The sequence below is a fragment of the Lagopus muta genome, chromosome 26 (assembly GCF_023343835.1).
Source record: "Lagopus muta isolate bLagMut1 chromosome 26, bLagMut1 primary, whole genome shotgun sequence".
NCBI lineage: Eukaryota > Metazoa > Chordata > Aves > Galliformes > Phasianidae > Lagopus > Lagopus muta.
Window position 1 is genome coordinate 872,920 of NC_064458.1, and position 13,400 is coordinate 886,319.

At 45.8% G+C, this 13,400-nt stretch overlaps 1 protein-coding gene across 6 annotated transcripts in view; it reads left to right on the plus strand.

The window, feature by feature from the left end:
• ARHGEF18 (Rho/Rac guanine nucleotide exchange factor 18) overlaps positions 1-13,400 on the plus strand; it is a 42,295-nt gene that overhangs the window by 12,619 nt on the left and 16,276 nt on the right. For 3 of the 6 annotated variants that reach the window (XM_048927223.1, XM_048927228.1, XM_048927229.1), the window contains exons 11-15: positions 6,824-6,891; positions 8,390-8,453; positions 11,361-11,511; positions 12,285-12,397; positions 12,536-12,676. In XM_048927223.1, the coding sequence (XP_048783180.1) occupies positions 6,824-6,891; positions 8,390-8,453; positions 11,361-11,511; positions 12,285-12,397; positions 12,536-12,676 (537 nt within the window). The remainder of the gene's footprint in view (positions 1-6,823; positions 6,892-8,389; positions 8,454-11,360; positions 11,512-12,284; positions 12,398-12,535; positions 12,677-13,400) is intronic. The other 3 variants (XM_048927224.1, XM_048927225.1, XM_048927227.1) reach the window with 3 other exon arrangements.

A 13,400-nucleotide genomic window follows, 5' to 3' on the forward strand; every position in this document is an offset into this window, starting at 1 on the left:
GGAGCCAAGGGTGTGATGGCAGAATTGCTTCCCTCCCAGCGACCTGAGCTTGAGCACTGGGGTAAAGGTGGGACGTCTGTGACTTCTTCCACTGAGAGTTACATCTTCATGACCTTGTGGGAGAGGTGCAGCCTCAGTCCTCTTTGTCAAGGTCAGATCAACTGTCTTCTTATAAAGCAAACCTAAGACTGCTGCTGAAGTGGCTTGGTAGGTTTCGGTCAGGCCAGCTCTTGGCCTGGGCTTGAAATGCAGCATGTGAAATTCAGCTCTCAAATTGCACTTGTATCTACATGCTTCTCCTTTTACAATGCCCAGTGCAACATCGATAGGCCAATAAGGGAAGGAGAGGTTTTCCTTACAATCAGGAGGATGTCGTTGATTTTCTGCTGTGAGATTTCTGCTCACAGCCTACACAGAGCTCTGGGAAATCTAAAAAGCAGCAGGCAAACTTAAACTTCACATTTCTGGAAAGAGACATAACTGCCAAAAAGGTTCTGTTCTGGAGAAGAGGAAGTTTGGTTGCTGTAACATGATGACAGCAATAAATGGACTGGGAGTCCTGCTTAGAATGAGCGACTACTGACAGGAGTCCAAATAAAACAGGCAAAACCAGAGCGACTGTGATAGGCAGTGGGTTAATGTAGTCACAAGGCAACAAAGTGGGATCTAGGGCAACTGTGAAAGTGGTCTGTGGGGCTGGTTTCAGTGGAAACACTGAGCCAGGAATCTGCAACGTACAGCCAGCCCTGCTGAATACTCACAGCAACTGCCGAGGTTTGAGAAAAGGAAGCTGGAAAAATACGTTGTTCTCAGTGCTTCCCTGCTTTTCACTTTGTACTTTCTGGACAGAATTGCCTCTATCTGGAACATTTCCAACACACTGTTCCTTGCATTTCCTCAGTAGCTCATACACCTGGCCTGACAAGTGCAGCAGGCTGTGTGACAGCAAGCTGCTTGCTACCCATTCTGTAAGAAAATCTCTATTATTGTAGAGAATTACCCAGGATTAGAAAGCTGGTGCGGTGCTCTTTACTGTGCAACCCAAACCTTAGCTCTAAGCCATGGAGTATTTCAGCTGGTTGCTATGCCAGATTTTGCACTGATTCTGTGGAGATGCCCTGAGGCCAACCACACAAGCACAGCATGTTCTCTCCATGAAAGCTGTCACTGGGCAAGCTGCAGTGCTGAAGTTTAATATTATAGCGCAGCACAAAGTTTGAAGTGTCTGAGGACTCATTTGTCACAAAGCAGCAGCCAGCTGTTTACCCTCAGACTGCTTTATTTAATGGTTATTTCTCTGTATTACTTTAGTGCTGAGAGGCCCTGATAAACAATTGGGACCTTTTTGTACTTAGTCCTGTACAGCAGCAGAACAAAAGGGAACATTTCTGAAAAGCTTGCAAATATAAGATGAAAAAAAAAATCAATGAAGTAGGTTGCAACATGGAAACTAGAGACAATATTGGCCTTGAGGCAGTAGGATTTCAGCCCATCTCCAGCTAAAATGGTGTCAGGTTCTTCCAAAGCAGGGTGTGAAAGCTGTAAGGTGGGTTTTAAGGTTTGCTTTGTAATTGTGCATGTTGCATTTTCAGGCTTGACAGGCAGCTTGAACATGCACAACTTAAAACATGAGAAATCAGTGATGGAGCTCAGCACTGTAAGCTCAGAGCGAAGCAGACTGGGTGGGAGAGGAGGTCATAAGGAGTTCTGATTTCTCCTCTCTCCAGAGAGGTCTTTGGTGGCACTGTGCTAGCACCAGGTCAAACCAGACACTATCAGTACCAGGGAACCATTTTTCCAGCAAATTAGTTACACAGGTCAGCACACAAAGCTGCTGACAGTGAAGCAGTGCCTCCTTTGCTTTTGCTGTGAGGATGCAGTGCTTGCAGGGCAGCTGGGAGGTGAGCACTGCCAACCCAGCCCAACACTTTGGCAGAAGTTGCTGCAAACACATTGTGTTGAACAGCAAATCCTGCCAGGCTTTTAATGATGAACTCCGTATTTAGAGTAAAGCCCTGGCACTGCACAAACACACGCGTTGCCGTGCTAAAGCTGTCACTTGAGGTGTTGTGTGCCATCTATTAACAGCCCGTTGTCTTTGTTGGTGCTGCGGGCAGGCGCTGATGGAAGGCAGGACCCCTGGAAACTCAGAGCTGTTCCTCAGGGCTCTGCTTTAGGGCCAGTTCTCTTCCATGTTTTCCTGAATGACTTGGGCGTAGGACGAGGAGGTGTTCTGAACGAGTTCGCTCACACTCCAAAACTGGGAGCTGTTGACTCCACCGAGGGTGGAGAGAGATCCTTCCAGAGGGAGAATTAGAGAGCTGGGTAATCACCGGCTGCATGGAGTTTAACAAGAGCAAGCGCTGGATTCTGCACCTGGGGAGGAGCGGCTGCTCGGCCCAGCAGGGCGGGCTGAGGGGAGCTGCTGGCGGCCTGCGGCTCCTCACAGGAGAGCTGCCAGAGCTCAGAGCGCTTGGGCCCTCAGACGCGGGTTTGGGGCACTGCTGCGCGGAGCCGGCGATGGACTCGACGATCCTTACGGATCGCTTCCAACTCGGGTTCTTCTTTATTTCTATGACTCGCGGCCCCCGGGTGGAGTTTCCCCAGGAACGCCGAGGAGCTCGCTGACCCCTCCCTACCCGGCCCTGCGCGGTGCGGCAACGCGCATGCGCGGCTTCGCGCCCTCCGCCCCTTTTTACTTCCGGGACACGGAGAGGCGTTTCCTGTTTCTGTGGCGACCGTTCCCGGGACGGAGAGCGCAGCTCGGCGGCTCCCCGGGGAGTCCGGTAAGAGACCGGGCTGCCGGTGTTCCACGGGCCCCGGCTCCTCGCAGTGCCTCTCCCAGGGCCTCGGCAGACCCGCCTGGCCCCGAGCCCCCACCCGTAGGGCCGGGCCTGGAGGCCGTTGGCTGACCGCGGCGGGGGGAGGCGCGCGGGGTCGGTGATGCGGATCGAGCCGGGACTCGGCCTCGGCGCCGCGCTGAGCTCTTCGTTGTCGCGGTAAATCCCGCGGGGTTTGCGGGTCGGGGCTCAGCGTGGGGCCGAGGCGCCGTGTGGTGGGGCGGTCCGTACCTGAGGTTGAGGGAGGTGAGCCGGAGCCGCGGGCTGCTGCGGCCTCGTGTGCGGGTGGTTCTCGTGTCACAGCTGGGTGCGAGCAGCTCTGCGCTGGGGCGATGGAGCCCCGTCCCTGCTGCTCACACACAGCTCTGAGGCTGCTGGGGCTGCGTGACAGAGCGGCGCCCCAGGTGTATGTCAGATACCTGAACTCTGGGGGAAAGTATGTCTGATGCTGTGCCTGGTTTTGCTGCCCCAGTAGACCAGCCAAATCATTGACTGTCGTTTGATGATTCTCTGCTGTGGTTTTGTTACTGTAGTCTGTGTGTCTTCTGTGTGAAACTAAGAGAATAAACTGTTCCTTCTTAGCTGTTTGTTGCAACTCCTTTTGGAAGAGTTTTGCAGCAGGCTTTGTGATTTGCGTTCGTAAATTTATGAACACAATAGTTAAATCCTCTTTGGTGTGGTATAAAAATAAACCTGTGAAGTATGGCTGTCAAACAGGAGCCATCTGACACGGTGTGTTGAAGTTCCACCTAATGTTTACGTATGAAATGCTTTAAATACCTTTTGTGATTGTCATCATTGCTGCTTCAGCCCTGTAGGGTTCCTGCGAAGTGGGGGAAGGGTTCCGTGTGGCAGAACTGAGATGGAAGTTGTTTCTTTTAGTATAATACACTGATTGGAATTGGTATTGTTTAAATGGAGAAGCATGCATTGTTCATCTGTTTCAGTTTGGGGTGCTGTGCTCGAAGAAGACCTGAACACCCCCAGAGTGCTGGGTACAACACCGGCCCCAGTGCGTGGTGTTTTGACAACAAAAGCAGACGCAGCGAGATAGGTTGGTTTGGGAGAGCAGAGGGGAAGCTGAAGCTGAATGCAGTGTGGTGTTGTTGCTTTCTCACATGGGCTGTTGGTGCTTCAGAATGCGAGGTATCTTGTCGCTGTGTGCTCCTCCAGTATTTGGTTTCTGCCTCTGCACAGTTAGACATGTTAGCAAGATAAGCAAACATTGGTTGCTGAAGCTGCCAGGATGAAGTTAAATCTGTTCCAAGTTCCTGGAGGTGCGTGACCTGGATTCACCAAATACAGAAACTTCTTCAAGTTCCAGTTGAAACAACTCCTCCTCCTCCTTAAGGAGTTGTATCATCCACTTGCTCTGCTTCTTCAGGAGCACTGAGGCTACTTGAGGTGTTTCTCTGTTGCTGTGTTGTGCATCCTGGTTTAAATTCAGGTTTTACATTCTGTGTTAATCATTCACATGAGAGTCGTTCAGAGCTACATGTTTTCTTTGTCAGTTCAGGAGAGGATAATAACCTTGTGTGGTGTAAGGTTGAGGTTCTCTTTGATCTCTGAAGTGTCAGACATCTGAAAGCATAAAAACATGCTGTTTTACCAGGAAGCTTCCTTAGCCACAGCTCTCTTTAGTTGGTTGGATTTAACAGATAGTGGATATCCTTGGTGTTAGAGCAGTATGTGAGCTCCTTGTGCCTTAGAAATAGTATTAAAGGTGTCCTCCCCTGAACTTGAGTGTTTTAAAGGTGTTTTTTTTTTTAATCCATCGTTTAAAAGCACCAACATTATATATATTTGAAGGGGGGAAAAGACATCAGTAGTTAAATTTTATATCTAAGCGTTAGTTGTGACTGTCTGCAAGTGACCTTTTAAGAGTTCTTTAGCTGAGCAGTTCCGTTCCAGACCAAAGGTCAGGGTCACAATACTCATAATATTTGGTGAGTCATAGTTTTGTCCTGGAATCCAATTCTGGAAGGCACTTATGGGACATTACTGTGGTGTGGATCAGACACTGGCATTGCAGCTGGGGGGGAATGTATTCGTGTGCCCCTCTTCAGCTGCTCACTGCCCTCCTGCATACTGGGAGTCCACATTGTGCTTCTTGGGCTTCTTGTGTTACCCAATGAAGTTGGTTTCTGGGAGCCCTTGGGAAAGCATCTCATTGATAAGGGTAGTGTGTTTGTTAACCAGTTATTTGTCTCATTATCCTCGATCATAAACAGGACCACTAATGGTGTTTGATTCCCTTGATTGTGAATGTTTCTTTGCTGGCTCAGGCTGGACGTTTAGTTTTGTGTTGGTTTTTTTCCTCATACAACATGAGAAGGACCCAAAAATGATGTTTTCTAATATTAGGCATCTATAATTAGTGTAGATCGGTAATGATCCTTTCATATTTGTCTTCACTCTTAAGTATCAGTCTCAATCTCTTCAGTTTCCTGTGACTTCCCCTCTTTTGTGTCCCTCGCTTTTTCTCTTTGCTGCTTTCTTGACTCCTGCACTCTGTCCAGAGAATAAAGAGTGCAAAGAGTCCTGGTGTGCAGGAGAAGGAAATCCGTTTCAGAGGCATTCAAAGGTTTGTTCTCATCCCTGATGGGAGCGTCTTTGGCTCAGCAAAAGCGAGAGAGATGGGATATGTTTTGTTTTGATGATGATATGTTTTGTAAAAGGAATTGTGCCTATAGAACAGCCCAATTCTTCTGCCAGTTCTCAAAATGTGGCTCTTATGTGGGTGAAAATAACGCCCTTTGGAAACCAGTGAGTTCCCAGCATTTCGGGTCGTCCTTCAGAGCCAAGTCCTCCTGTTTATCTCTGGTTTTCTGAGACTTTCCTGCAGCACTTCCCCATTTTCTAGTATGTTCTCTCCTGTTGTGTGGAGAATCTTTTGGCAGCATAGGAAACCAGTGCACAGCACTGTTAGGAATGTCATTGCATCTGATGAAAAATAGCAACCAAGTGGTAGAAGGTGTCGTCTTTAGCTGAACAAGTACGTGGTTTTAAAGCTGGAACATATTTTAAAGTTAATACCCCTTTACAGTTAGCTTACCCAGGCAGCTGAAGTTCTGAGGAAGGACTGCTTACTGTTAATACAACTACTGATCATTAGTAGGAAAGAATTGGACATAATCACTGAATAGAGGAAATGGCAGGGAGTATCAGTGTCTGGTTTGTTTGATAAGCTGTGTAGGAATGGTGCATGACCCCATCTGGCTGGACAACGTGGGTCTGGGGAGCAGCAGTGATGTGTGGGGCAGAGCAGGGCTGGGTGACCCCCTGCCCCCGTCCCCAGCACTGTGGGGCTGTGCCCTGATGGAGCCCAGTCAGAAACCGGGTGGAATCCAACCCAGCATGAGACCAGGAAGGATTTCTCATTTTCCTGTTGTGTGATGGCAGCCCTACAGCTGCTCCTTCCTCTCAGGGGTTGCTGTTGTCTCTTGGCTGTGTGTTATTCTGGCATAGCTTTTACTGAGCTGCTTGTTTGCTGCTGATGTGTGTTCACCAATGCAATAATAGCTCGTGTGTTCTGTAGGGTGCCTTTCTTGCAGGGGTAAGATACTGGTAGTAAGGTCACAAAGGAGAGAGAAGCAATGGCTTTTGTGGAAGGTTAATGCGTGGCAGGTCCTGCCAGTGCAGCGCTCTGCTCAGGTGTCCTGCAGTTGTGGCAGCTGCATGACACGTGAACATCGTTCTGATCAGGGGGCTTCATCTGTCAGACTTGTTTTATTATGTTTGTTTAGTTGTGTTTAAGGCCAAGTAAATATTTCAGTTATTTGGTAGTTGTGGAGAACATTGGGTGATGTTTGAGGTCCAACCATGGTGTGGAACCACAGCCAGAGCGTGCATGAGGATGCTCACTGGAGCACCCCGGGTTAATCTGCATCTATTCCAAAATGTAAAGATCTTTTATGTCTTTTCTCTTTCTTTCCCTAGATGAGAGCAGCAAGAATAATTAAGACTTCTTGTGTGTGTTTCAGATTGTGCAGTGAATGTCCATAAGAACTGCAAGGGTTTGCTGGCTGAATGCAGCAGCATCAGAACCAAGGTGGGTTTTAAAATGTGTTTTGTTACCAATAACAGTGCTTGACAGTAAGGCTGATCTGGTGGAAGTGTACTGAGTTATGTTAGTGCAGAATCCTGCCCTGCATCTTTAACAGACACTGCCTAATAACCCACTTGTCATTATGGTTATTTATGTAAGTAGTGAAAAGTGAAACAATTCATTATTGTTCTGAAAGCTGTTTGACATTGCTGGTGTCTGTCAGAGCTAGCATTTAAAAGAATGCTCAAAGCAATGTTGTTTTTGTTTTTAACTATAATTGAATTATTTCATACCTCTGAATTTCATGTTACTACACCTTACTGGGTTGTCCCACCTCAATGCAGAGGACAGAGTGAGGGGCACAAAGGAGTTTGGTTGTAACAGTTGCACATTGCTTATAAGCTGAGCAATGCAGAATAAGTGGTTTAATTTTCAACCTGTGATAAGCTTCTGTCTTGCCAGGCTGTCCAGGTTCTGTCTGTCACTGGGGTGCATGTGATTGCCAATGAACTCAGGGCTTGCTCTCAGATAGTATCTCTCACTTCTTTTTTTTTTAATTCTGGTATTGCTTTCAAAAATCGTTTCCTCCTTCTTGTAACTGCTCAGACTCCAGGGCTTGGTTTGTTTGAACTTTGCAACTGTCAGTGATTTCAGAGCCTGATAGCAGCTTACGAGCACTATGAGAGGAAAAGAGCGTAACAGCTCAAATCTGGGCTGTTGGGGTTAGAGGAAATGTTGCCAGCCTTTAGTGATTTAGAGTGTAGGAATGTTCTTATGTTGTTTTTGTGGGTTTATTTTAACATGTATATTTTCAAACTTTTCCAGGCCTTGTGCGTTTTCCTTTTAAACATAAAAATTCATGCTATCATTCTTTCATTCTTGAGTCGCCCCTTACAAATTGCTCCTGAAGAGAACAAAGAGGGAATGGTGGCACAAAATGATATGGAGAATGGAGCCAGGGGTGAAAAGCAAGACTCCCCCAGAAGCCATTTGTTATAAACTCATTACTTAATTTTGTCTGTCTTTGCTAAATGGAGTCTCAGAGGACTGTAGTACCCAATGTGATAAGGATGAGAAAGTTGTGCAGACAGCAAGGATGTTAGGCTTTGAACAGTCTTACTTTGGATGAAACCTGGCATTGGCTTGGGTTAGTGTTAGTTTGGTTAGTACTGCTTTATGCTAAACCACAGTGAAGTGTAGGTGGAGATTGTTTACCTGAAGGGTAAGGTGAAGGATTTTATGGATGTATTTCTTATGGTCATGGCTTTAATTAAGCTGTAACTTCACTTTTACTTCAGTTTGGTTTATAGTTGATGGAACTCTTACTATGGGATTCATGTCTGCATGCTGTTCTTCTGGAGCGTGGAGAAGTCAGAGCTGTTATTGTGTCAAACTGTGTGGGGCCCTGCATGCAGCTTTGTTATATGCTAGGGAAAATCAGATTTATTTTGGACTGAAAGTTTGGGCTGTATGTGTAAGACTGTTGTCTTTTTTCCCATAGCAGAAAGATTTGCAGCACAGACCTTCTGGACCTGCACAAAGTTCGTCCCAGTGCATTTCCCCAGGTTTGTACTAAAGAGTGATTTCTGTGCTCAAGGCTCATCTGTTCAATTGTATTTTTTTCTCTAATATGTTTTAGAGGCTATACACAGTGTGTTATTGAAGTATAGAGAAGGTCTCTTTTAATAAGATGGCTTCATTTTTTTTCTGCTGGGAATGGCTGAGAGGCTCCTGGCAATCTCCTGTGTGTTTTTATCTCTTTATCTTTTTATTTTTCTTTATACCTTCTTGCTGTGTAACCTCAGAATATCATGGTGAAAGGGGATCGATAAGCTTGTTTCTCATTGATTGTCTATTCTCTGGCCTCTGAAAAGACTAGAACTGTGAACTTTGTTTTACATCAGATTTTCATAATTGTCTATTTAAAACTTGCCTGCAGCTAGTGGTTGCTAGAAACCTCTAAGCCGAGCCAGTGCTAATGGTCTGAACAGCAATCTTTGTTGAAATGAAGTGGGGAAAAGGGACCTGGGAGCGCAAATGAGAAGCAAGAAGGGTCTGTTGCAGCATAGGCTTTGAAATGGGCTTTCTGCTACTAGAGAAGACCATCGTAGCTGTCGTTGTGAGATTTAAATGGCATTTTAATTGGGAGAAGATACGGGATGTGCATTAACAGAATTGCTTCTCGGGTTCTCAGGTGACTTGCCATACCAGAACAGAATTATCTTCTGCTGTGCAGTCAGTCTGCTTTGATGGGCATAAGAAACACAATTGAGTTGAATGTCTGGGTATTACTCTGATTTCTACAAATATATTTATTAGGTATCATTTGGCTTGAGTTTCAAGCAGTACTTCATGAAACAATTCTTACCAACAAGGGGAATGATTATTGTGAGAAGATGAGTGGTTGATTGCACGGTCAAAAATGGCTTTGTGCACTTAGGGAAAGGAGCAGAGACTAAAATAGGAAGCCAGGAGGAATAAAGAAAACAGGAGATGCTGGCTGTAGGGCTTCTGGTTGGAACAGCTCTGTGGTACACAGTCTGGTCTGATGCTGTAGGCTAGCAGCGATCGATACGGACTCTCAGCAGTGTGCAGACAGTGCTAATTGAACTCAGAAAATGGCTTTTTGTTGGTGCAGACTTTGCTAGGCAGCCACTACTTGTTTTTTGTGGTCAGAAGCAGAAGATGGAAGTTAGAAGAGCAGCTGATAGCATGGGCTGTGCTGTTACCCACTGCAGGCTGCAGTGCCCAGCAAAAGAAGCCAGAGGTATGAGTGTAAAAGAGGAGCGGGTCTTAAAGATCCAGGTTGTGCCCTCCCCCATGTTTTCCTCGGGTGTTGAGATTTGACCTGCCGTTGTGAATTAAAGCTCTTCTGTTCTTGCCTTGGAAGCAAGGAAAGAGAACATGGTGGCTGATTTCAATACTTCGCCAAATGGAAATGGATCTCATCTGTTATTGAGGTCTTGTTCAAGAAATTCTCTTTTGCCAATCCCACCAACATTCACTTATTTTGCTTAGTTGGGAGGATGGGCTTAAAGCTCTTTGCTTGGATGATGGATGGGGAAATAGATCTCAGTTTACTCGGTTTGTTGTAGGCTGAGAATGAGCTGTGTGCATGTGCAAACTATTTCAAACTCAACTGCCATTGGAAGAGCTGTTTCCAATGGGTAAAGCTGCAGTGTCGTTTGCATTACATGTTATTGATGAAACCTTCTCTGAAGCTCTCCTGCCAGTTCCAGTCAACTGTTTCAAGGAGAGTGAGATCACAGAGCTGGGGTGGAGAGCAGGGATATGAAGAAATGTGGAAAAACCTGTTTTATGAATAGAAATGGGAATGCCTTGATTGTCCTGTGTTGGGCTGAGGAAAACGAGTGTGAGGGGAGAGGGATCTTCAGCAGGGGTGCAGACCAAGGAGAGGGGGCTTTGGGGGCTGAATAGGCCAGAAGGAAAGTTGTAAATTGGTGAAGGTGGGCATAGGCTGGGGTTGAAGGCGCTCTTGAACTGCTACAGCGTGGCATGGAGGTCAGTCTGACTGCTAAGACAGCCTGCATCCAGGGCCTCCAAGGTGAGAATTCTTCCACTGCCATGTCCTTAAAAGCACTCTGAGGACAGACCTTGCCAGTGAGAAGGTTTGAGGATTGTCTGATTCCTCATCCTCAACTTCCCTGAAGTTCCTTTTATAAAAGGACATCTTTTGTCTCCTGTTTCATATCGTTCGTTGCAGACATTAGTACTAAATAGTTGTATCCAATTTTCATAAGTCTATTACAGGCTTCATGTATTGTATAACAGTGATTAAAGTTTTAAATGTCTGTCCAGATTTAAAAAGCATTAAAAATCTGCAGTATGAAAATTAAATTTAGCTCTGGTGTCTCTTGCGCTCAGCGCGCAGATAGAAATGGCTGAGCAGCAATAAGCATTGCAGAGAACTTGTGGTTTTCTGTGATCTCAGATTTTTCTTGTTTGCCATGAAATGTTCTGTGCCCTTATTCAGTAGGGTGTGAATAATGGTGTGTAGGTTCTGGTGTTTTACTAAAGGAGAAGATACTTTGCAATTTCCACACTAAATGGGCACAGTAGGGACCAATTTCCTGCACTTCAGACCTGCTGATTTAGCCAATACAGTAAGTTAAGTGACAGCTTTACATTTCTAGAAGGATCACAGGTAGTATAAAAACAGTGCATCTCTGGGGCCACTTTACTGTGCCAGGTCTGAGGGCAGCCAGGAGTGAGCATGGGGAATACAAATTCAAAAAGCAGCGGCAGAAGCCATGCGATCCCGGCTGCTCCCGAGCTGTCGTTCTGTGGCTCCTTCTCGAGAAAATGGAATGAAAATGTCTTTTTGGACAACGAGCTTCTGACATCCAAGATCCTGTCCGTTCTCCGTCCGCATTCAGAGAGAGGTTTGAGAGCGGGCGACCTGCAGTGTGCGCCTCACTTTCTGAGCACCAATTCGCTTCTTGCCTCGCTAGCAGCTTCCCTGAAGGAGCAGCCCCAGCCCCGGAGCCTTCTCCTGGGGCCTGATGGCACCCCAGCGCTGCCGCGGAGCCTCGGCATGACTATCGCCCAGAGGGGAAATCCTCCGTCTGCGCTGAGTACTGCAGGAGCCGCCGGCAAATTGGGGTGAGTGAACTACTTCTCCTTCACTGGCTTCTGCTGCCACCCCCTCCCCCATCCGAAAAGAAAACCAATTAAAAATAAAACGAGGCTCACGTTTTAGAGCTTGAGAGAGGATCGTTGGGTGCTTAATGCTGAATTCTGTTGTTTAAAATAACAGTCTGTCTTTAGTCCCTCTGTGCTGTGTCACAAAGATGTACTGTAAGATAGTGGAGTGTCCGAGTATTCCTGCCTGGAGCATGATTTGAATGGGCGTATTTCTCTTCAGACTTGCTGAAATTCAAGGATCTTTTCTGAGATCACTTATGCTGGGCTGTGCTGGTTCTGACTCGTGTGGAAGGACAGCGCTTTAAATTGCAGGATACCTGGGTTAAAATAGTGGACGAGTTCAAAGCTGTCTGCTGGTTTGTGTGGTTGTGCACCTCTTGTATACCACAGTTCTGCTCCGTCCTCGCTGAAACTGCCCTTTGTACTCTGGAATGGCTGTGGTTTGTCAGCAGGTGATGTGCTGTTGTTTTTTATGGCAGGCTAGAAGTTGCATCCTTGCTCTTGCTGCTCTAATTAAATCTGCATTGTGTCACTGATCAACGTGCTACACTTATTTGTCTGTGTAAACTGCGAGTGCAGGGGTAGCTTTTGTGTTTTTTTAACTTCATTGCTTTATAGGAAAGCTGCTTGTTGAAGTAGTTGGCTTTTATTGATTGATTTAAGTAGAAAAACTTTTTAAAAATACTAATGTTCTGTCTGGGTCCCTCATTCTAATTTCTTTGGCCGCTTAGATTAATTTCAGGAGACATGGATGAAGGGGATTCAGGATTTATAAAGTTTAAGCAGACCTCAGATGATGTTGTCTCACTTGCACCTTCAACAGCAGACTGCATTTTTCTGGAAGGTACGGAAGCTTCTGTGTTTTTCAGCACTTTTGGACGAGTAGGAAACTGCATACAGTGCATCTTGAGATGTATTTACCCTTGCTGGTGGTAACGAAGGATAAGGATTAATTGTTGAAATTAATGTGCTTTTGGTCTAGATGCGTATTCTCTGTCCCTCCGAAGTGAATTAGAAGCAGACGCTCATGAGTTTGAGGCAGAGTCCTGGAGCCTTGCAGTGGAACAGTCTTATGCAAAGAAGCAAAAGAAAGAAGTTGTAAAAAGGCAGGATGTCATTTATGGTAAGAGCACTGTGAATTCTTTAGAACTTTGTTTTATGGTGTCACTGTTCTGAAACAACAGAAATGGTTGTTTTTATGAGCTTCCAGTTTGGCTGGTGCTTGGAAACTGAAACTGAATACAAACTTTCAAGTCTGTTATTTATCTCAGTGTGCCTAAGTCCTCCTCATAACGATTTTAAGCAACCCATATTTATCTTTCTGCCTGTGTAAGCAGCAAACCTAGCTGTGCAATTAGGAAATATCCTAAGCTCAACTTCTACTGGGAGGTGATATTAAACAAGCAGGGTCATTCTTGGTCACTGTTTGATTGAGAGATTAGCAGGGCAAATTCAGGTGCTTTAATTGTGGTTATGTTCTTTCCTTGATAGTGATGTAATACCTTAGAAGAAGTTTATGGACAGCTTCAGAATAGCTGGCTTCTAGCAAGATCTAGAATGGTACAAAGTATGGCTGGAAGGAGACGAGATGTCACATAGTCTTCACTGTTAGTGTATGCTGTTGTATAATCAGCTGTACCCAGACTTCAGCTGTTTGTTCTCCGTGCTAATAAACATCTCTGAAAAATGCTGCAATATTAAGCTCTCTGATTGATAAGGGAAGTTGTTCCTGATATTTGATATAAAGCTGCTTTTGCTTCAGTTTAAGAATATCACCTCTCATTTCTCTTGTCCTATCTGTCGCCCCTGATACCAGAAGCAGTTGAGGGTTGTTTTTCTAGCTGTTG